Raw genomic sequence first — 22,885 nt, 5'->3', positions numbered from 1 at the left:
GATAAAATGATTTTTTAAAGAATATCACTTAACTTGTTTTACAGTATCGTATCGTTCTATGTTTGCAAATAATGAATTATTATAATCGATTAAAAAAATATAAAGAATATGAAAAAGTAGCGACTTGCCACCTATTTGTCGTACAAAATTGTGCATCCTGTTAATTTTGTGTGAAAGATTTTTGTGCTTATTGTTTAAATTCTGTGGTTTTGATCGACACTCCAAGCAAGTCGCTTTTTTTTCTGAAGGCTAAATTTTCTTTGTTGTGTTTGAGTCACGTCATTATGAAAGCGAAATTTAAATGATGATATTACGTTTGTGTACATATTCTGAGAAAGGAATTCTGGTGTATCAAGTTTTTAAATATTTTATCTTACAGGTAAAACAAGAAAATTCTTTTTAATTTCTTATTTTTAGATTTCTTAATTTTGTAAACAATTTCTGTTCAAGGATAGTATTTGTACTATTGGTGTTTATAATTGATTTTTGAAGTTTATAGTTTACTTTTTGTGTTTTATTGTTTGTTTCTAATATTTTTATTACTTACATCAATTATAATGTTGAAAACTGACCCAGAGTTGTAAATATTAAGTTTTCATTCAAAAGCAATAAAAATTTTTGTGCATATACAATGGCTAAGCCTAATGAAATAAGCTTCAGGAATTCAAAAGATTTTTCAAGGATTTTTCTGAATACATTCTTCGTATGCTATAATTATTTCTACGCATAAGCAAAAGCTTCGTTTTTTTTGTCTTTACTAGCTAAAGAAATGCTAATATGTTTCGTATACTTATGCATTTCCTGTCGTATTGTATAATAAATTCTCAATGGCATTGTTTATTTACATTTTTTTTGTATCATTTGTATTAACTGTATCAAATGTATTTATTGCTGTTTAATTTATTGCATTTATACTTATTTTTAGTGATTTAAAATTCATTGTCATCTCTGAGTCTGCTAAATTCTAAACTAATTTTTAACAAATGTCCCATTGTAGTAAATAACCCTCTTAATTATTTTTATATAAGAATAAGAGCATATCAGATGCCAATAACAATAAAAGTATGAGGTGTATTAAGCTGTAATGATTTTAATCCTAAAATTTGGAAAATTAGATATATTTCAATTATTAAATCCATAAATGTTCAGTTTATTGAAAGCTGTAATGCTTCTCTTTAATTTCATTATGTAAACAATTGAAGTTAAATCACGTAATTTGAAAAATATTGTTTTTTAGTATAAACTTCTTGTAAATATTTATTCTCAAGATACTATAATTCATCAATATTAGATTCATGAATTCAAAAATTGTATAGTGAAAAATTTGAATGCAATTCCTTATAGGAAGAATTTAATATTAATCTTAATATTTTGTCAAGTTTTTAAATTAAAGAATGTTTAATAATATTTGCTGTAACCTCTAATAATCTAAAGCAAAGAAAATTCAATTGTTATAAAAACTTTTTATTTTGTTTTATATGATTTATAAAGCGATAAATATGAAATCGTAACATTTTTTTTATTTAGAAATATTTTATGCTGTATTTTTGATAACCATTCATAATTTGCATAAACCACTATATAAAAATATTTTTTACTTTCATATAAAATTTATAACCGTGACTTTTTAATGTAACTATTTGAAGAAAAATCTAAAAGTTACTGGGAATATTTGTATTAAATGTAAAAGTGAATTTTTGAAAAAAGTCTTGGAAACATAATTGTTTAGCACTCATTTATTATGGGTAAAAAAAACTTCCATTTTTTTTTCCCATTATTTCTCTATGCATCATAAATAGAAAATTATTTCTATGTGCTGTCTCAAGTCTTCAAAACATTTTAAGATAATAATTAAGATTTGCTGTTTCTTAATACTTCTTTAAAAAAGTAGATTGCCTTAATTTTTTTAATAAACATATTGTTTAAAATTAACTTGCAATATCAAGAATAATATTGTACTGTAATTAAAAAATTTAACAAGTTTGTTTACTTATATTAACAAATGCTTCATTTGTCACCGATTCTTACAACAATTTCTTAGAAAATAAAGATACTCATAAACATCAATACCGAATGTTTAAAGATGTTAACATGAATATTAAATTTTAATTTACCTAAATCTGAAAATACTTCTAATTCTGAATTTTTAAAAACAATTCCCATCATAAATGGTTAATAACTTAAAATATTTATAAATTGCACATTTTTTATTAAGTCTGATGCAAATTCTAATTAAAAGAGGCTAGAAAATATCTATTAACTATTTTTTTAAAACTTCTACAAAGAAGCATAAAAAACGCCATGTAAAATTTCTAAAATATTTTTTGTCCTTCATTTACAATTTAATTGAAATCTTTAATTAGGTTTTAGCAAACTATTATTTTTAGGTTGTCTTAATATTTGTTATTGTATTTAGCAATTAAGTAGGAAGAGAACAGTGGCAAATTTAAACTTTAAAAGACTTTCTTGGGTAAATTGGTTAAACAATGTTTGTATTTTAGTAAATCATTAAGACACTTGGTCCAATTGCAATATAATGTATATATTTAGGAGATGTGTACCCTTTTATTTGCTTTGTAAATGATTTTTAGAATCTGTCTTCGATTATCTTAGTATTCTGCATATCATATTTAGATCCATTAACTTTTTGATAATTAAGCTAATTTTTAAGATGTATAAATCGTGATTTGATTTACCTGGATAACTTTTAGAAATATTAGAAATCTTTAATTCAATTATAATTCTGAAAACCTTTTAAAAAGTTGACTGGAAGAGGTTAAGATAGTCTTTAGTAGCAATCCTCTTCCCCTCCCATATTTCGCCTGCATTTTTCTATCAGTCACATAAAAAAAAAAAAAAAAAAAAATGTTGATAAATATGTTTGAGCAGTACAAGTAATAATTTGAAATTTTTTCTTCATTTAAATGGAAAATTTTTATATGAAAATTTTATTTTAAAAGTAGGACAAGTTTTTTTTAGATTCAACATTTTTATTCATTCTGATAAAAATAAATTCTGCTAAATTTTAATATGCTAGCACGTTTATTGCCTTTTTATAAACAATAACTTTCTATAATATTTCTTGTTCCATAATTTGGTAACATTAAATACGTACATTTCTTATTTAAAATCATACAAGTTTTCCTTAGTTTATAAACAATTTTTAATTTGACTTTGTTCATTTGAATTTTGCAACTATACGAGACTTCTAGGCGTCTAGTTTAATTTTAGACTTCTTCATTAATTATTTAATATTGCTTTATTCTGTGGATTTCACACTGTCTGTTATTTATAATATCCATCTAAAAAATAAAAGTTATGAATGTTTAAGACAAATATGATAAAATTCACTTAAATAGCTGGATTCCGTTGAATTTTTTCAGTAATTAAATGTTTCCATATTTCATAATTTATTTAATAATAAAAATTAAAAACATTTAACTCTTTGCACTTGGATGGTGACACTCACTCACCATTCAAGATAGTTACATTTTGATGTTTTATTAATTTTTCAATTTTGATTGGTAAAAATGCCTGCAGAGTGGTAAAAAATGTAGATTAATTTTTTAACAAGAAAATTTTTCAAAGAAATTAGACTTAAAACAATTTTGTATTTTTATTTTTCAGAGCAATAAATAAATCTTTGTATTAGTTGAATAATTATGCATCGAATTATTTTTCCGAGTGCAAAGGGTTAATGCGCTTGATTTATCACTATTTTTTGCTGAGTAATCATTTAAATTGTCAAATGAAATGGAAAATTGTATCTCATTGATAATGCTTATTATGATAATTATATATGTATTAAAATTAATTTGTATGATATTTACATCTATAGGTTAGTTTTAGTTTTTTTTCTTTTTGAGAATTAAAAATTACTTTAATTTTTAAATACTCTGAAATAAAGAATTTATAGATTTAGATTTTTAAAATGTTTATTTTATAGTTTGCTTCCTGCCTTTTTAGCCCTCTCTTTTTACAAGTAATTAGAAGATATCTTTTGTTTCCTTTGATTAAATATGAAATTACTTATTTATTTTCATTAGCAATCAATCTATTGTACATGAAGTGACTGAATAATTGGAGAATAAAATGAGTTACTGTATGATTGGAGTAGGAAAAGAATACAGAAATAGGTGGCAATAAAATCTTAAATGTTTATAGTTTTAGCTCGTGTATTGCATCTAGGTAAAGATTAATATCAGTTTGCATTTTATGTACTATTCAATTTATTAGTTCTCTCAATGGCATTTTACAGAGCATACAATTCTAAAGGGAAAAAAATTAGAATTGTATGAACTAATGATAAGTAATGATATATAAGAATCGGTCATTAAATAAACTGCTAAAATATTATAAAGCCTAAATTTTTCTGCAGTTAATTATATTTAATAAAATATATTTAGCATGTTAACAATTTAAACAAAAATATTTTATTCTTCTGTAACCAAAATTGACTGAATTAGTAAGCTTTGAATGTCACCATTTCAGATTGTGTTGGAGATTGTAATAATTATTAATTGACTGAATGTAGCATAAAATTTAAAATTAAAATTTGCTTGATTTCAATTTTGGATTAGTTTCAATTTCAATTCAGTTCCTTCCCCTGTTTAAAATGTTTGTTGTACTTTACTCGTTATGGTTAATGGAACCAGGGAATTATTTAAAGGTTTAGACTTCATAATTTTTGTAGTAGAACATTTATTCACTCAATATACAATCATTTCTTTACATCATTGAAAAAAATGTTTATATTTAAATTTTTGTATAGTTCAAAGTTAAGATATAAATTTAAATTTGTCATTGTTTTAATCAGAATTTTAAATTAAATAAGTTACATCAAATGAATTCTCTTAGTTTTCAATTTTGGTCTGTAAAATTATACATGTTACATTCTAAAATGTAAAAATTTATTCATGCTTTGTAAATTGTTTTCTACAGCTGCTTCTTTTATTGTAGGCATTTTGAGTAGACTAATCGTATGTTTTCCATTTTCAGAAGGTGTAATATATATGCTTAAAAAAGCAAATTTAGGTGGTGATTACTGCATAAAATCTTTGGATTTTGATGAAGATGTAGCTAGTGACCATGATTTTGAGTCACCCAGCTGCATTAAAGAGTTTGAAGAGGAGGAAGAAAATATGGATGATAGCTTATCTGATGATGCTGCTGCACTAGATGATTCAACATATAATGATGAAGATGATGATGATGATGACTATAATGTTAATACTTTTCCCGAAAATAGAGTTGTAAGTAAAATTTCTGTCAATCTTTTGGTTGGGGGAAGTGGCCTTTATCAGATTGATTAAATTTTGGCATGAAATGTAATGAAATATATTCATACCAATGCAAATTATTTAGTGGATTGTAAAATTGAATATTATGTCTCGCAATTAGCATTTGTGTGCAGTATTAAATTGCTATACTGATCAGTGGTATTATACTATTTTCATGTATTGCTATAAAAATTGATTTTTAGCTTTAATTAATATTAAATCTTTTAGATTTCCTTCTACATTTCAGTATTCTTTGATTTAAAGATTCAGATTGTTGTAAGAAAATATCAATTTTACTTCCTACGAGCATCGCTTTTAGAATTATTTCAGAAAATGTTAAAACAATTTTTCTATGCGGAATATTTCAAATGAATTTTGCATTTTTAAAAACAGTGATGAAACAATTGTTTAAATTTTTTTTTCCTTTTAAAAAAGCTATATTTAAATAGTTCTATTTTACATAAAATGTATAATTTTTTTTTATGTTTTCCGATTTTGACAACAATATGTTTTTTTAATAGCCTGGCAATAGATGGCAGGTGGATCACAAAATGTATTTAAATAGGAAAATCCTAAATTGAAAGAAATCGAACATGAAATTTGCTTGAAGAATATTTAAGTTGTGTACTGTCTAACAAACAATCTACATTTTCAAGCTTTTGAAAATAACTGATCTTAACAAGTCTATCAAATAATATTTTGTTTGCGAATTTTTTTAATTTAATTTATTCCTTGTTGGGCATTATTAACATAAAATATTGGTAATTTAAATTTGAGAGTTTAATGTATCATTAAGAAATTAATTTGGAATATAATTCATTAAAATGTATATGCTTGATATGCATATATTCTTAATCTTCCATATCTAAAAACTGTGCTTATATTGTGGAATTGTTTGCTTTTTATTGTGTATTCTTAAATTCTAAGCCATTTGTTTAGCTAGCTTAGACAATTCTCACTTAGTGCCATTAAGATCTGTAATATTACTAGTCAAAGTTTGAATCAGTACCATCTGCTTATGTTGGTTTATTTAGATATAAAGGACACTGTATGTTATAAAAAAATGCAGTTATTATTTTGTCATAGAAATAATACAGGCTATCTGTCAGTTGATTGTATTGTTCAGTTTAAATAATTTTTTATTTTCGTAGCTGAGATAAAATGATCAAAAACAGTGCTTAAAAAAATAAAATTTTAGCTGCTTTAACGTTCTACATTAATTATCAGTTTATATTTATTCAAAATTATAAATCTTTCATTCAATTTAGATATTTACTTATGCTGAATGATTATTTTACCACTGCTAATGCATTTAAAGAATTGTTGTAGTTCTTTGAATAAATTTATATATAATATAAAACGTTCTTACAGTATTATTTTAAAGAAGATAATGATTTTTTATAATATTTCTTTTTCTGATTCTTCAGTAATATTTCCATGAACAGTGAGAAATCTGTTTTTAACTTTAAAAATAGTTATAAGCATAATCAAATTTTAAAAAAAGAGATTTACCTATATCTGAAATTATTTTTCCTTATAGTTTTTTTAGACATAAAAGTAAGCTTTTCATTTTCCTAGCATTTACAAAGCAATCTATTATTAGGGAGACAAAGTATCTTTTTTTAGATTAAATCCAAACAATAAGTTTTTATTTCTAATCAATAATGTACTTGCTCTCATTATCGATAATCTTTTGTCTTAGTATGCAAATTTTCAGTACCAGATCGATAAAAATCGATTAGTGTTCAAGCAAAATATCTAAATTTTCATTTTGAGGTGTTTTTTGTTTGTCATTTGGAAAGTTTTTGAAGTTGTCAGAATAAATTGAAATGCGCTAATTCATTGATAGGTGAGGCAGCACCTCCTATTCTAGTTTATTTTTTCTCAGGTTTATCTTGTATTTTGGAATAATGCCTTTAGTGTTGACAATCATGGGACACTTTTCGATTAAAAAATTTATTTACTCGATCTAATTGTTCTCTGCAAATGTCTTCATTTATAATTTTTCAAGATTTCTGCATATCAAAATAAAAAATTCTATGAATAATTCACGCAAAAGTCCTTTTTTTGGGATATAAATCGAATTTAGAACAGTTCTGAGAAAGAGAGAGAACCACTGGTTTTTATATTTTGGATTATCATGACCTATTTTCCATCTCTATATGCGATAAGTTGCATTTATTGGATCAATTTTTTTTCTTTGGACTGATTATGCAGAAGAACAGTCCCAAGTGACTGTTCTGCTTATTTTACTAATATTCTTGGATAATCAACCAATGAATCCCCTTTATTTCTTCCCCTCCCCTCTCCTTTTTTTTTTAAAGTAAACCTGAAATGATGTACTTGGAGATGGTGCCAAAAAAAATTCTGGAAATGCTTATTATTCATTTATTTTCCATCCTGGCATATGACTATTTTTAACCTGCTATTTAAAATATATGAAAATTAATATCTTATTGCTGATGGTCATTTGAAAAAAGAAAATTACTTGTATTAAAATTGAAAGGAAAATTAAGATTTTAAAAATTGTGTGAACATTTAAAAAAAAAATTATCTTGGTAAGCTGGAAGGAAAAAGTAGGTTCCTTACTATCTGGCAACATAAATTGTTAATATTAAAGCAGTTGAAATTATGACTTGAAAATCACTTTTTGGCCCAAATTTGTAAGATATTTCAATTATCGGAAAACTTTAAATAAAAAAATTGTTCGTCCTAATGAGGCATTAATTTGGCTAATTGGATTTATTTTTCTTTCTTCGATATTAAGAAAGTTCTAGCAAAATAAATGAATTTCTACCCCCCTTTGAGCTAGATGAGCCATTTGTGAACTTATCCAAAATTCTAACAACATATTTCAAACCTGTTAAAACCCAAACAAAATTATTTTATCTGTCCTGTTCACAAGATAACATGGGCAAAGCATTATATGTATAATAACTTTTTAAAGAAGCATGATTTTTCGGTGACAATAACTTTTAAGAAGAGGGTTCTAGAGACCATGATCAGTGTAGAAAATTTTCCCAAAGTCTTGTCATGAGAACTATTACAATAGGCAGTCTTAATATAGGTGAAATCTACTTTAAAAAAATTGTATAAATTGGAAAGTAATAAGATATTATTAGTACTCTCTCCTTAATTTACGTAATTTATTTAATGACCCTTTAATTTATTTTTGTAATTCATGCCAATTTATGATTAATTAACTTTCTTTTTTCAAAATCAATATAACCTTTTTGTTATATAGTAATAAAAAAAAAATGTTTAATATTTCAATAGCTGAAAAGGAAATCAGAAGCATCCAATGACAGCAGCTTTGAAAAGAAAATGTGTAAACAACCAGATTTTATTGAGTAAGTTTTTTTAAATGTCATAGATTTCTGCATGTAAATATATTTTTGCATTAAGTAAGAATGTCAAAGTTCATTAAATCTAAAGCAATATTATAAATTTTATATATTATTATAGTGATGAAGATTCAAATAGCCAAAATGATGTGGAAGTTTTTACACCTGAAGTGGATAAGTGCCAGTCAGCATTGTCTAGAAAAATTAAATCTACTTCAGCAGCACCTGCTCCTCCAGGAATTGAAGCATGGTTGGCCAAATTTCAGGTAATTAGCACACTAATAATTAGCACTTTTAAAATATTACTTCTGCATATTTTGTATTCAATTTTTTTAAAGTAATATATCTCAATAATAGTTGCAATATTATCTCTTGCATAATCATTTTATTGTAACTATAAAGTACAGTTGGTGGTGGTTGTCAGCCACCCAACTTTATTCTGCTACTTATTATATATGAAAACTAAAAATATCATTTTAAAACTTATTAAATATGCTAATAGATGTATCTTAATTTTCATAGGGGATTATCTACATATTTAAAATTGTATGAACCTTGGAATTTCCAATGACAACTTTTTTTTTTTTTTTATATCATGAATAGATAACATACAGAAACATTGCCCAGAATATAAATTTTGGTTTTGTGTATATGAAATATATGATATATAATATAATATGGATATATTTGCATGTCAATTATAGTATTTTTTACTTTTGTAATACTTTAAACTTTAAAAGCAGCTTTATACTTTCATTCTAAGTATTAAAATTGATACATACATAATAAGTTACATACATTAAGTTAAAATTTCTAGAGAAAATTTGATCCTATTTTCAAACTCAGGGAAAAATAATTTTATTTCTATTCTGTTTACATATTATTCTTGTCCTTCTTTGTGAGTATATACTATTTTTATCATTGCTTTCTATTCATAAATAGACTTAAAATGATACACAACTTTATTTTGGTAAAAAAAAAAGGAGAAATTTATTCTGTCCATTTGTCCATGCGTTCTATGCAACTTACCGTTCTATATAAATTCTTTTTAATTGTGAAATAATTCATTATGTGAAGACATGTACATAGGATTTATGCTTGTTGCAGATGTAGAATGCAAATTGCAGAACATTTTAAATGTTCTGTGATTTATTTTATATGTGCATGATTTCCACTGTTTCATTCTTTTAAGCTATTATTCAACTGATATTTTGTTGCTTTTTATATGAATAGAAATTTGAAAGCCGATATAATTGCATGAATAATTGTGATCTAACAATTATTAGAGTAATTATTATATATACTTATGAGAGTATTTATTTCAAAAGATTTTTCTTTAAAAAGTATCCAGTTTAATAATACAAATTTTATTTTAGAATGTGTGATGTGTTTGTAATTTTTGCATTTGCGCTTAAAACTGTAACATTCTTTAAAAAAGAATGCAAGTATAATACTTTAATATGCCTAAACAGAATCGCGATTTTACATATATATTTGAAATCAAATAAAAAAAACCCCATAAATATTTTATTAAGCTGTCAATTGTAATCTCTTGTATTCAAAATAGTAACAAACCTTCAGAAAAAAAAATATTTATTTAAAAATAAATTTTCTATAAAATTTTGTGTAATTTTCTGTTTTAATTTATTTTTGCTTATTGAGAAAATTTTGCAAAACCTTGTTTTCCTAAAAGCTTATTCATTTTGACTTTCAAGTAAACTGAAATGTATTGTTTTACATTTTTTGGATGCTCTTTTGCCTTTCATTTAAATACTAAACAAATAATGTGTAATTTTATATTGATAAAACGAGGGGTAAACCTAAAATATCAATAAAAATATCTTTCTGAATTAAGTGTAATATTTTTATGCCATTTATGATTACATGCAGTATTATAATAATTGCAATTAAGGTAGATTAATTTTATGAAATCTGATATTTTGGAAAGAAACTTCAGTAAATTTTAAAAATACAAGTTGCTTTTTCTTTTTTGTTACAAAATATGGAGTTGATTATGTATTAGGTATAAAGATAAATAACTTGGTCAGTATGTTTGCAAAATTAAATTCTTATAATCTTTTTAAGTATTTATTAAGAAATAAAACTTCCATTTTTTTTCAGTAATTCCTTTATTCTGTCTTTTTATGAGTCATGAGTCAACTTTCTAGCTTCCCACAAGGACAGAGACTATTCTACATCTTTTAAAAAGTTATTTATCTTATAATATGGAAAATGCTATTGACATTTTGAAATTTGTGAATGCACCTTTAAGGGTATTGATTTAAAGGTAAAATGGAAATTTAATATAGTAGAAAAACTATTTGTAGAAATGAGTTGAAATTTTGTATGTCCCCATAAAATGACCTTGTTCTTTAGTTTAAGCCCAAATTTAAAAGTTTTCCAGAATTAGATATTAAAAATTGCTTTTTAATTTTAATTATTAATATGTTTGTAAAGTTTGTAGAACACCTTTATATTTTCATAATTAAAAGAGTTGGAAATATCAACTTAATTATTTTTATTTTATTGACAAAATTTCATTTTAACATTAGAAGATCAAAACTTTGATAATATAATAGTCATAGATTTGAAATAAATAGACCTAGATAAATAAAGTTAAAAAAAAAAACTTTTTATGTAGTTTTGAAATTTAATGAGAAAAATGGGTGTTGCTATGGGAAATTTTGAAATTTGGGCTTATTTCAAAATAACGACAGGCCTCCTATGAAATTTTTTTATTTAAGAATCCATTAATTCTTTAAATATTTTAATGTATTTAATGTAATACTTTAAATTCTTAGGTAATTTAATACTTTAAATTCTTTTAATACGTTAATTCTTGCAAATGCCAGAGTATGGATCTCTCTTTCCCCTTTTTCCCTTAACATGAGGTTTGGCTGTAGAAATGAAATTTAATGAGTTGAAATCATTGATTAAAAAAAAAATAATATCATTGAGATTGACATTTTGATTATTAATAACATTGTTGCTGGTATGCTAATAGTTAGAAATTTATGTACTAAATAATGTTTATAAACCATTAAAAATTAATATTCAATAAGTAGTTTGAAATTTTCTTTTATAGGAATGGAACAATATGGATCGTCTTTCAGCACTGGATCGATTGATAGATATATGTGATCCTGCTCAAGTCAGACATATGATGAATGTTATTGAACCTCAGTTTCAAAGAGATTTTATTTCCCTTTTACCTAAAGAAGTAAGTTGTATGTTAATGTTTTATCTTCAGGTGATTTTGTATTTTAAATAAGAAACCCTGTTGAATTAAAGTTTTTTAATCATTATGCATTCTTATTATCTTGACAGTTTTTTCATAATAGGTATTTTCAACATTAAAAATTGAGTTTCTTTAATAATGAATTATGACTCTGGAAAAACTTTTCATTTTTGCATTTCATTAAAACCACTGCAACTTTGAAATTATCTAATGATTGCCTAAAGATATTTGTGAATCAATATATGAAATGTTATATAAATAAACAAATTTTCATGTAAATAAAAGAAATTTAAATAAGTTTAATTCATGGGATTTTCTTTAAAATACATTTTCTGTTATTTGACAGTTTTATCTTTATTACACATTTAGTATTCAGCATATTATCGTTGTATTTTGTTCTGGTTTGGAATCTCACTTGATACATTCTTTTATATTAAATATTTATTGATAAAAATTTGAATTCAGATTTGTTGTATGCAGTTTAATATGTTTAATTTTTAATTGAAATATGCGTGGAAATTGTATTTACAATTGTATTCTCTGTGTTGGAAATTTGTATTGAGAATGAAAATTTTCCTCTTTTTCTGTAGTTGGCTTTATATGTTTTATCCTTTTTGGAACCTAAAGATTTATTAAAAGCTGCTCAGACTTGTCGATATTGGAGAGTTTTAGCAGAAGATAATTTATTGTGGCGAGAGAAATGTCGTGAAGAAGGCATCAATGATGTTAGAGAAGTCCTTGGAAGGCGACGGTCTCGCTGTTCTATTAGTGCCAATAATACTGCCAATTCAGGTCAAATTATTCCTAGCCCTTGGAAGGCAGCATATATGCGTCAGCACAATATTGAAATGAATTGGCGGTGTAATCCTATTAAACTGCCCAAGGTAAGTGTTTTGTTGTGTTCATCATTCATATGCGTTTTGAGAATGAGTGTGGTTAATAAATTTAAGGTCCCCCCCCCACACACACACACACATTTTTTAAAGTAAATTTTAATTCTTCCATCTTCAATAATCCATGGTTTTTAGCTGCTGGTTCCATTTAGAAAAAACTTTCATAAGCCTTTATCTAATCAGGATTAGTGATTTAAAATCAAGTCATCTGTCATCAAATTCTTTTTAGTTATTTCTTAAGTTTTAATTATAAGCAAGAGCTCATTGCTCATTTGTGAGTAAAAGGTAGAATTTGATAAGTTATTTCATCTTTTCTTTGTATAACTCTCCAATTTGCATTCAAGAATTACAGTAGATAATCATTGATATTCCTAGCTTTCGTTTTTCTGAAGTGGCATAACAAAAAGAAAAATTCAAATAATCGAGTTTCGTTGGTTTATAATTTGTTGAATATTGATTTTAATCAGTAGAGATTTTAGCTTTTTTTTTTTTAATAAGTTGCAAACTTTTTAATATGCACATCATTTTGAATAAATTGGGAAACATGTTTACTCAGAGGTTGGACTTTCTTTAAGAAAAGAATGATCCTTTGTTCCTTTGAATGCAAAATTCTTGAATTTAATTAGCTAATGTTTTTAAATCTTAGTGTAATGTGTTATTGATTACAATTTGTCACATAATTTCAATTTTCTAATTGTCCTTCTGATAGGACTTTTTCCTTCTCAAAGAAAATAAGACAAGAAATTTCTAGGTTGGCATAAGTATTGTTGGGGCAAGCTGTATTAAATTCAGACAATTAAGGTTTCTTTTTCCATCAGTATTACAGTTACCCTTAGTTTCCAATACCATACTGTATTTTGAATGTATAGAGGTTAGTCGGCATGTACATACAAACAATAAATGGATAAATGAGTGTATAGATTAAAGTCTTACGCATTCATTCAGTAAGATACAAATAACTATTTCAATTGTTCCTTTCTTTGGTCTTATTGGTTAATATATATTAATTTATGCAAATTTTTTTAAAGGTTCTGAAGGGCCATGATGATCATGTGATTACATGTCTCCAGTTTTCTGGAAATCGTATTGTCAGTGGTTCTGATGATAATACTCTTAAAGTATGGTCTGCAAGCACAGGGAAGGTAATGCCTTTTTTATGCAATTTATTTCCTAGTATTATTAGTACAACTCCTTTTTAAATTTTTGTTTTCATATTTGCTAATAATGAAAACTTTCTACATGAATTTCAATATAAAAAAAGTTTCCTTTTTATGTTTTTAATCTTGTCTCTTTTTAGTGCTTAAGGACATTATCTGGTCACACTGGTGGAGTTTGGTCATCCCAAATGTGGCAGAATATCATCATTAGTGGTTCTACTGACAGAACTTTAAAAGTGTGGAATGCTGATACTGGGCAGTGTATTCACACATTGTATGGTCATACCTCAACAGTACGTTGTATGCATTTACATGAAAATAAGTAAGTTTTGATTTAGAATTTTCTAGTTGAAACTGAATTAAATATAATTTAGTGTCTTTTAAAGTTGGTCTTTTTAAATAAAAAGATAATATTTTTTTATATAATAGAAAGCTTTTCAGTTTATACTTTGTTTCATTTAGATTAATATTCTTATGTTTTGATTTTACTTCTGAGTTGTATGGATTTTTGATTTGCCCACATTTTTTGAGATTCGATTATGCAATTTTAAACCATTCTTTTCTTTTCTTCCCTCTTTCTCTCCTTTCTTTTCTTTTATTTTTCCCCCCTGATTTTTTTCCTCCTTGTGGCAAGTATTACTCTCGGGTCATGGATTCAACAAAGAAGTTTTTAAAACTGCTAAGTATTAAATATTCTATGCCATCAAGAAACAGAATAATTCTGTGATGTCTTTTACTTTTTTCCTGTTCATTTGCTAAGAGTGTTGTGACATATATGTATTACTTGGAATTGATATAAGAAATTTTTGAAATGTTCAAATTTAGTATTGTTGCTGAAACTTTCTTATGTCATTATGCCTTTTAAATGAAGCATTTCATTAAAATAAAGATCTACTATAATATATATTTAAAAAATATTTCTTTGTTTTATTAAATACTAGCCGCCTTTGGCGACCAGCTGGTTCGCCAATCTTAATGTTCGTTAAAATTTTAATAATTAAATATTTTGAAACTTCAAATTGTGATAGTCATATAATTCCCTCATAATATTATAAAGGCCTTCAGTCTTAATATAATATCTCTCTAATTTTCTGTTAGCTCTCGTAGAATTTATACTTTATATTAAAGTGGAAATGATTAAACTGCAATTAATATAATAATACTTTTTATTGAAACAAAGTATTTTTTTATAATAGGATTATTGAAAACAGAGTCACTGAGCATTTAAACTTTATGGGCACTATCATTCTTAATTTATGTAATATCTCAAGAATTTTTCAACAAAATTTTCTCAAATTCATCATGGACAGATCGATTAATTAACAATGTTTAATTTTAAAAGCATCAAACACTAAGAAAATAAACAAAAATCGTTTAAAATTATCTGTTGGAAGAGATTTGATTGAGATTTTTAAAAAATGATGTACTTAAAACTATAAGCATATACAAAAAATGTATAACATAAGCATATATACAAAAAATGTATAACATAAATACAATTTAATTACAAAAGCACACAACTAACCTAAGAATAATTTAAATCAAGTTCGGATCCGTTGAAAATTGTTGTCAACAATCGGAACACAATGCGCATGCATGAAGTTTCAACACCAGTTATGGTAACGCAAATGTGTGAATTTTTCTATGCCAGTTGGGGTAATGCTACGCAGATTAGAAACTTTTAATTTCCTTTATTCTGTTTTATTTTAATTCAAAAGTACTTCAGAATGAATCTGAAAGATCGATTAATTAACAATGTTTAATTTTAAATGCATCAAACATTAATAAAATATACAGAATCGTTTAAACAGAACAGAAAACCAACAAATGTTAAGCCTAGCCTCATTAGCGTGGGATAAAAACAGAAGCCTTACTCATTTGGCGTTGCTAAAGGAAGATTTTTAATTAATAATGAAAATTCTAATTAAAAATTAAAAAAAAGGGACCCCAAATGCACATTTCTGACCTGTTTGAGCTTTTTTTTATAAGTATAGATGTGTATAGCTCTCTCTCTCTCTCTCTTTTTTTTTTTTTTTTTTTTGCCACTCTACCTTAGATTGTAAAATTGTTTCAGTAGAAAAATTTTGGCATTTCATATAAATTGTCTCTGTAACTAAAAACTTGGCTGACAGGTTATTCAGAACCCTATTGATTGTTCGGAATTTTTGTATATTGAAATTTATTATATGAAAAAATAGAATAGAAAGAATTTCTCTAGAAGAAGCATATTTAATTATCTTGAATAGTAGTTTACTTGAGCAGTTTTATAATTAAAGTTTATTGTTTATTGATGCAATGAGATTTATTGGCTTTTTATCCCAACCATGAGAATGTCCTAATTTCAGAAAATTTTAATTCCCCTTTCCTTCCTTTGCAAGATTTTCATTTATATCCCATTTTGAAGTTCTTATATAATCCATTTTCCTATTACATTAATTATTGTTGGAAAGATTTACCAGTTTTCTAACTGAAGATATACAGTAGTCCATATTATCGATAGATATTTTCCCTACTGATCATGTTATTTCAACAATTTATGGGAATAAATAAAATTAAATTAGTTTCCATATATTACACATTTAGTTTTCAAATAGTGATTGAAAAAAATGAAATATTCACTACAAGGTGGTAGTTCTTTGTTACTTAATATCAAAATGATTTATAGAGAATTATTCTTTCTGTTGAGTCCTCAAAATGCTGTACATTTATTTTCAGAGTTGTCAGTGGATCAAGGGATGCGACTCTCAGAGTGTGGGATGTAGATACTGGTAAATGTTTGCATGTTTTAGTCGGCCATGTTGCTGCTGTGAGATGTGTACAATATAATGGAAAACTAGTTGTTAGTGGTGCATACGATTATATGGTAAAAGTATGGAATCCTGAAAGAGAAGAGTGTATCCACACACTACAAGGACATACCAACAGAGTATATTCCTTACAGGTAACAATCGGAAAATTTCATTATCCATGTTCACTCTATTGTATATTAGCGAAATAACATTTTATTTTTTCTGAATAGTTTGATGGTGTTCATGTGGTCAGTGGATCTCTGGATACTTCCATACGTGTCTGGGATGTTGAAACCGGAGCTTGTAAACACACCCTAATGGGCCATCAATCTTTAACTTCAGGAATGGAACTGCGGAATAATACTCTAGTGTCAGGTAATGCTGACTCTACTGTAAAAGTATGGGATATTAGTAGTGGCCAGTGTCTCCAAACTTTAGCTGGTAAGTTGATTTTAAAAGCAATGTTATTATAGGATCTGTATCATGAATATTATAAAATTTATTTTTTGTTATTTTCTTGGTCCATAAATTAAGATGGATATTATATTGAGGTACTAGTGAAACAGATTTTCTCTGTTTTAGCTGTATTAATTTTTTTAATGTTTTTTTTAACATTTGGACTGACTTTGCACTAATTAAAATTGTAAATTATTTATGAAGTACTTCGGACTTTTTAGGAAAAACTGCTTTTTAAAATAGATTGTCCTTAAAGAAAATTTTGGCATAGCTTAAAATTTGAAATATTGCTCTTCATTTAGTTCTGATTCAAGCAAGTAATACTTCCTGGTTGAATTTTCTTATCAATGCATTTTTTAAAATTTTATTGTGATTAATCAATTTATGTATCTTACTCTCTTTATTGCTAAAGCAAATTATTGCAAATTTTTATAGAAGGAAGAATGATTTCTTTAAAAATTTGCATTTGTTCAGTTTTTTTAATGATATTTGTGAAGAAGTTTTAGATAGATTGTGTCTTGCTACAATCTAGCTTATAAATAAATTTAATGACTTATTCCTTATAAATAACATAGAAAGGATGTTTCTGTTTTCTCTACATAACTGATTTTAAGATCTTAATAATTTAATATTAACATCTTACATTTTATGAGCTTTAAATTATTTTGAAAATTTGTCGCTCTTTATATTATTTAAAAGAATTTGCCTCGCCCCTTTTCCCAAACTTAATATCTAAGAATGCAGTTTGATTGACGGATAAAATCTGAAACTAATATTTGCTTTCATTCTATTTTAGGAGCAAATAAACACCAAAGTGCTGTGACAAGCCTACAGTTCAATAACAAATTTGTGGTTACATCCTCGGATGATGGCACTGTTAAATTATGGGACTTAAAAACAGGAGATTTTCTGAGGAACATTGTAGCATTGGAAAGTGGAGGCAGCGGAGGTGTAGTGTGGAGGATACGAGCATCAAGTACTAAATTAATTTGTGCTGTTGGTAGTAGAAATGGAACTGAAGAAACAAAACTACTTGTGTTAGATTTTGAGTCAGACCGTTAATTGTGTTTTTCTCCATTCAAAAGTTTACAGAAATCCTTTTGTGTGATCCAAGTAGCACACAAGTATTTCTTATCTTTCTTTTTGTTCAAAAGGTGCTATATGTCACCGCTGTGTTGCATGAAAAAAAAAAAAAAAAAATGAATTAAACAAGAAGTTCTTCAAGTTGAATGAAGAAGGTTTTTAAAAAAACGAGAAGATCAATATTAAGTTCACTTCATGGAAGATATGATCACAGTAATCATATTTCCTTTTGTCTTCATGTTTTTCAAAACTGAATAATTTCTTACATCTGGGTTTACAAAAAAAAGTGTAGAATAGCCACTAGTTTCCTAAATTTTCATGTTGCAATAGTGTTGCTCATTGTGCTGGACACAGTTGAATTCTACTTTTTTCTCGTCAGAATACTATTTTGTCCTGCCATATATTGTAAATAAACTGCCTTTATTTTATAAAATTTTTACTTTGTTTGCTTTGTCTTATTTACTTTTTTTGTTAGGTAACATGTAAAAATTTAAAAGAAAAAAAAAAAATGAGCTTAAGTCACACATCTCTAGTCATGAAGAAATTTCCATGGATTAGTAACATTTGCAGATAATTTACTCAATTTATTGTAAAAAAAAATCATGCAATGAATTCATTATACTGAATTCTTATTTCCATTATCTTTGTATTGTTTTAGTATATTAAAAGTATTCAGATTGGCTTTTAGATCTACTCTATTTTTATTTACAACAAAGGCTATACATTCTTACATACTTTTTAGTTTAAAAAGGATAATTTTGTCTGATAATGCCTCTTATACACCATTTTATGTGAGAATTAAGATGGTGTTTATATTAGATGTAAAAATTTTTCGTTAAAATATTTTAAGCATTTTTTTAAGTATATCTGAAATCATGAATATTAGAGAAACTAGTTAATTTTATACTAATTGCTTTTTTATGTATTTATTTGGAAGAATATAATGCACTTGCTGTTTTTATTGACTCGTATTGCTCATTTTATTCATAGTATGCCAGAACTTTAAAAAAAAAAATTTTTAAAAATCGATATTGTAAGAGTTTATCATTATTAAGTATTTGAAATCGAAATCAGTTATATACTTTTTTCAATACATTCACTGAATGTATTGTTTATCAGGGAAGTTGTTTATCATTTTCAAATAATTTAAGCACAATAGATGTCCTTTTTTATTGTCTATTTGTTTAGCAAATCTTGAGTAATTAACCAGAATATATTGTGCAGATATCATTTGTTGTTTGCTCCTGTTGAGTTAAGTTCACTTCTTAAAATTGTTAGTCTAAATACAGCAGTTTTTATTGATATTCACACTTAATGAAACTAATAATGTTTTTAACTTCTTTGTTAATTTTTCACTGTGCATTTAATAGTCTTGGAATTTTTATAAAATTCTGTTGAAAACTGAATAAAATGTTTTTACATTAACATGTGGATTAGAATTTCAAAAACGTTTGAAAAATTCTAGCTAGTCTGCATTGCAATATTCACAAAGAGGTTTTTTTGTTTGTTTGTTTGTTTTAAAATCTATAATCTATGAAAATACATATTATTTTTACTGGGGAAATATTTTTCAAAATTTTCATTTGATTATCCTCTCACATTTAGTAATACATATATCAGTTTGTATTAACATGTGGATAGATTATAATTTCTTCTTTACTAATCTGATTTGAAATTATCTATAATCCTTTTATTAAATGTTAGACCAATGAGTATTTTATATTAATTTAGTTGATATCAAATTTTAAAAGTGTAATGGCCACTTACATTTTATTAAAATTAAAGAATAAAGCTTCTAAACAGTAAAACTAATTTAATATATTTTTTTTAATGTTGGAAGTTAATTAACATTGGCAAAAAAATCTCAAAACAAAAGGAAGAAAATTATTGTAAGTTGAGTAGTCAAGCATTTTAGCTGTTTACTTTTCTATTATTTGTTAAAAGATGAAAAAAAAAAAAAAAAAGTCTATTTAGTGTTATCAGAAAGCAATTTAGAAAGATTTCTAGAAGTTTTGAAAATTTTCTAGTATGAAGCTGTAGTGGTATTGCAGCAAATCTATAATATATATATTTTATTTTTTTTAATTTGTGAAACATTAACAAAAAAGTCATAGATGCATATTTTGAAAAATGTAACATTATTAAAAATTGTTAGTTATTGTAAATAGATATATTAAAAATTCAATTTAAAAAAACTACGTGAAGTAAAATGTCTTTGAAATAATTATGTAGAAATTCCTCTGAGTAAAACATTATTTCACAATTAAACTTTTTATTTAAAAAAAAAAAAAAAAAAAAACGTTTAACTTAAAAGATATTGCAGGGGTAAAAAAGAGAAGTGCTGTTCTAATTAATAACAAAAGGGAGGGGAAAACAATAAAATTCTTGAAGCTCTGTATATTTTTCAAATTTCTTTTCGCAATTAGAAATGCTGGTAATTTTGATATTTCTAAATATTTTATGAAATCCAACCTGTTATTTATCTCTGCCTCTTTTCTAACTTTTCCCACATTCTGCTATTTTGCTAAAAAATAGTTGAAATAATAAATTAAAGTTTTAAAAAATAGTTTAAAAGAATGGTTTTGGAGTTTCTTTCCTTAAGCATTATGTATAATAGTGTCAAATAATTTGGAATAACATAATATCAAATTAAGTTCATTTTTAAAGAATCTTTAAAATGAAATAGTTTAGATAAAAGCCGGAATTTTATGAATTATAGCATCACTTACATGCTCGTAGATGTCACCCTTAAAAAAACCTATTCACTTCAAATGTTTTTATTGAATCATTGACCCGTTGAAAATGCATATTTACTACTTATATTAAGAATTTACATCAATTATTTAATGTAACTAATTTAATTTTCATTTGTTTAAAGTGATTAACTTTAATCATTTCATCTATCAGACCAGAACTAATCAAAATACTAAGGCATAATATCTTTTGCTCTAGAACATATAAGATAATGGGAAAAAATTATATATTGAAACCTTATTCTAGTAGATCGCATTCCAAATAGTATTTTGAAATTTTATTAAACAATTATTTTGATTAGTTGATTTATTAGCGATTATTTGTATAATTTAATTATTTATGATTTTTCTATATCCTTTGTGTTTTTTACTAAGTCCAATCTGTGTAAGGTAATAAATTATTTTGTTAAACGAAATTTGTTTTAATTTTGTTGTTTTTGGACGTTGCAACCAAGCTTCGTTTTTGTTCGTGCCAACCTTGTATGAAATAACAAAATGATCGAAACACATTTCTAAATGACCTCATTTAGCCATTTGTCTTCTCGATTCTGTCTTATGATATCTTTAATGTTATCAGTCTCTAACTCGCCTTTTATCTTAAGTGCTTTTGTTTTATCTCCTTTTGCAACTGTTCTCCTTTCTAGTTGAAACTAGAAACAAAGATCACTGTGCCAACCGAATTTTATAAAATCAATATGGATGACAATATTAAAAATGTCTGAATCTTGTTAATAACCCATTGCGAATTTGTTATCTTTTCTCTAGTGAGGATTTAGTATATTTTACTGTGTGAACTAAAATAAGATAAATGAGGTCCACCATGTAAAATTTCTAACTTATTAAAAATCTATCAGAGAAATGTTCTTTTGCTTAGTGACAATTAAATTACTTTGCGCCTGCAGGAATTTCTCCCTAAAACTTTCTTGCATACTCTAATGAACTTGTCATGCCAGAGAACCTCTTGCATGGTATTAGCATACTTTAGTTGCGAAATATTTACTGAATCTATTGTATCATCATTGGAGAACTTTTGCGCGATTAATCCTTAGCATGCCGTTCATAGTATCGATAATCGACTTTTTTCTGAGTTCCGACATTTTTCTGAAACGATTGTAACAATGATTTAACTCAAAATTGCACTTGTAGTCAAAATCCCATACCAAATTTGATATATTTAAGTCCGCGTTTTTGAATGATCGTTTTTACATTTTTCTGAAAGTAGAGACCGACTGTCAGTCAACCCTTTATTAGATTTCGTTCAAATCTTGTAGTGTTAAATCTACACTACAGTTGTTAAATCTATGTAACTAATCTTATCTATCTAGCTCTCTTCACTTTGTAGGTATCGTGTTAACTTGTATCCGGACGGACGAGTTTCCTCTGAACAGATTTTAATCACAATTTGATAGGAGTTTCAAATTTAGTGTGAATACCGCATGCCAAATTTTATCCGTCTAGCTGAAAACATTTTTGAGTTATCTTTGTCTCAAACAGACAGGGGGGGGGATTTTCCAAAATTGTGTTTATCGAACTTCGGGAGGAACGTGGAGATTCGTCAAAATCATGATTTCGAATGTTTCGAAAATCACTATCCTCTCTCTATACTATAGATTGTATATTTTCTGTAGGCGGTTCAAGGTCACATTTTCTACCCCGTTACTGGTACCAGACAGCCAACAACGAGGTAGAAAATGTGACCTTGAACCGCCTACAGAAAATGCACAGACTATGAGAAAGTACAAAACCTTTATTTAAAGATAAAATTAGCGAGATGGTCTTGAAAAAACCGTGACCATTGAACATTCGTGAAGACCATGAGTGCTCAGATTTTCACTCCGAAAATCCTGCACATGAGAGTTTTGTGTTTCGTAATAGAAGCTGATTATGCATTTT

General features: G+C 26.1%; 1 protein-coding gene across 1 annotated transcript; it reads left to right on the top strand.

Moving 5' to 3' along the window:
• The first annotated feature begins 97 nt into the window (after positions 1 to 97).
• LOC129969321 (F-box/WD repeat-containing protein 7-like) lies at positions 98 to 18,804 on the top strand. Its single transcript, XM_056083843.1, has 11 exons — positions 98 to 379; positions 4,999 to 5,252; positions 8,556 to 8,629; positions 8,745 to 8,889; positions 11,709 to 11,843; positions 12,452 to 12,745; positions 13,783 to 13,896; positions 14,052 to 14,233; positions 16,627 to 16,852; positions 16,931 to 17,141; positions 17,953 to 18,804. Exons 2-11 carry the CDS (start codon positions 5,013 to 5,015, stop codon positions 18,216 to 18,218), a joined length of 1,887 nt encoding a protein of 628 aa, XP_055939818.1. The 5' UTR covers positions 98 to 379; positions 4,999 to 5,012; the 3' UTR covers positions 18,219 to 18,804.
• Positions 18,805 to 22,885: the final 4,081 nt, after the last annotated feature.

The sequence above is a fragment of the Argiope bruennichi genome, chromosome 5, assembly GCF_947563725.1.
Source record: "Argiope bruennichi chromosome 5, qqArgBrue1.1, whole genome shotgun sequence".
Taxonomy (NCBI): domain Eukaryota; kingdom Metazoa; phylum Arthropoda; class Arachnida; order Araneae; family Araneidae; genus Argiope; species Argiope bruennichi.
Note: the sequence above shows the minus strand (reverse complement) of the source record. Positions and strands in the feature narration are given on the sequence as shown.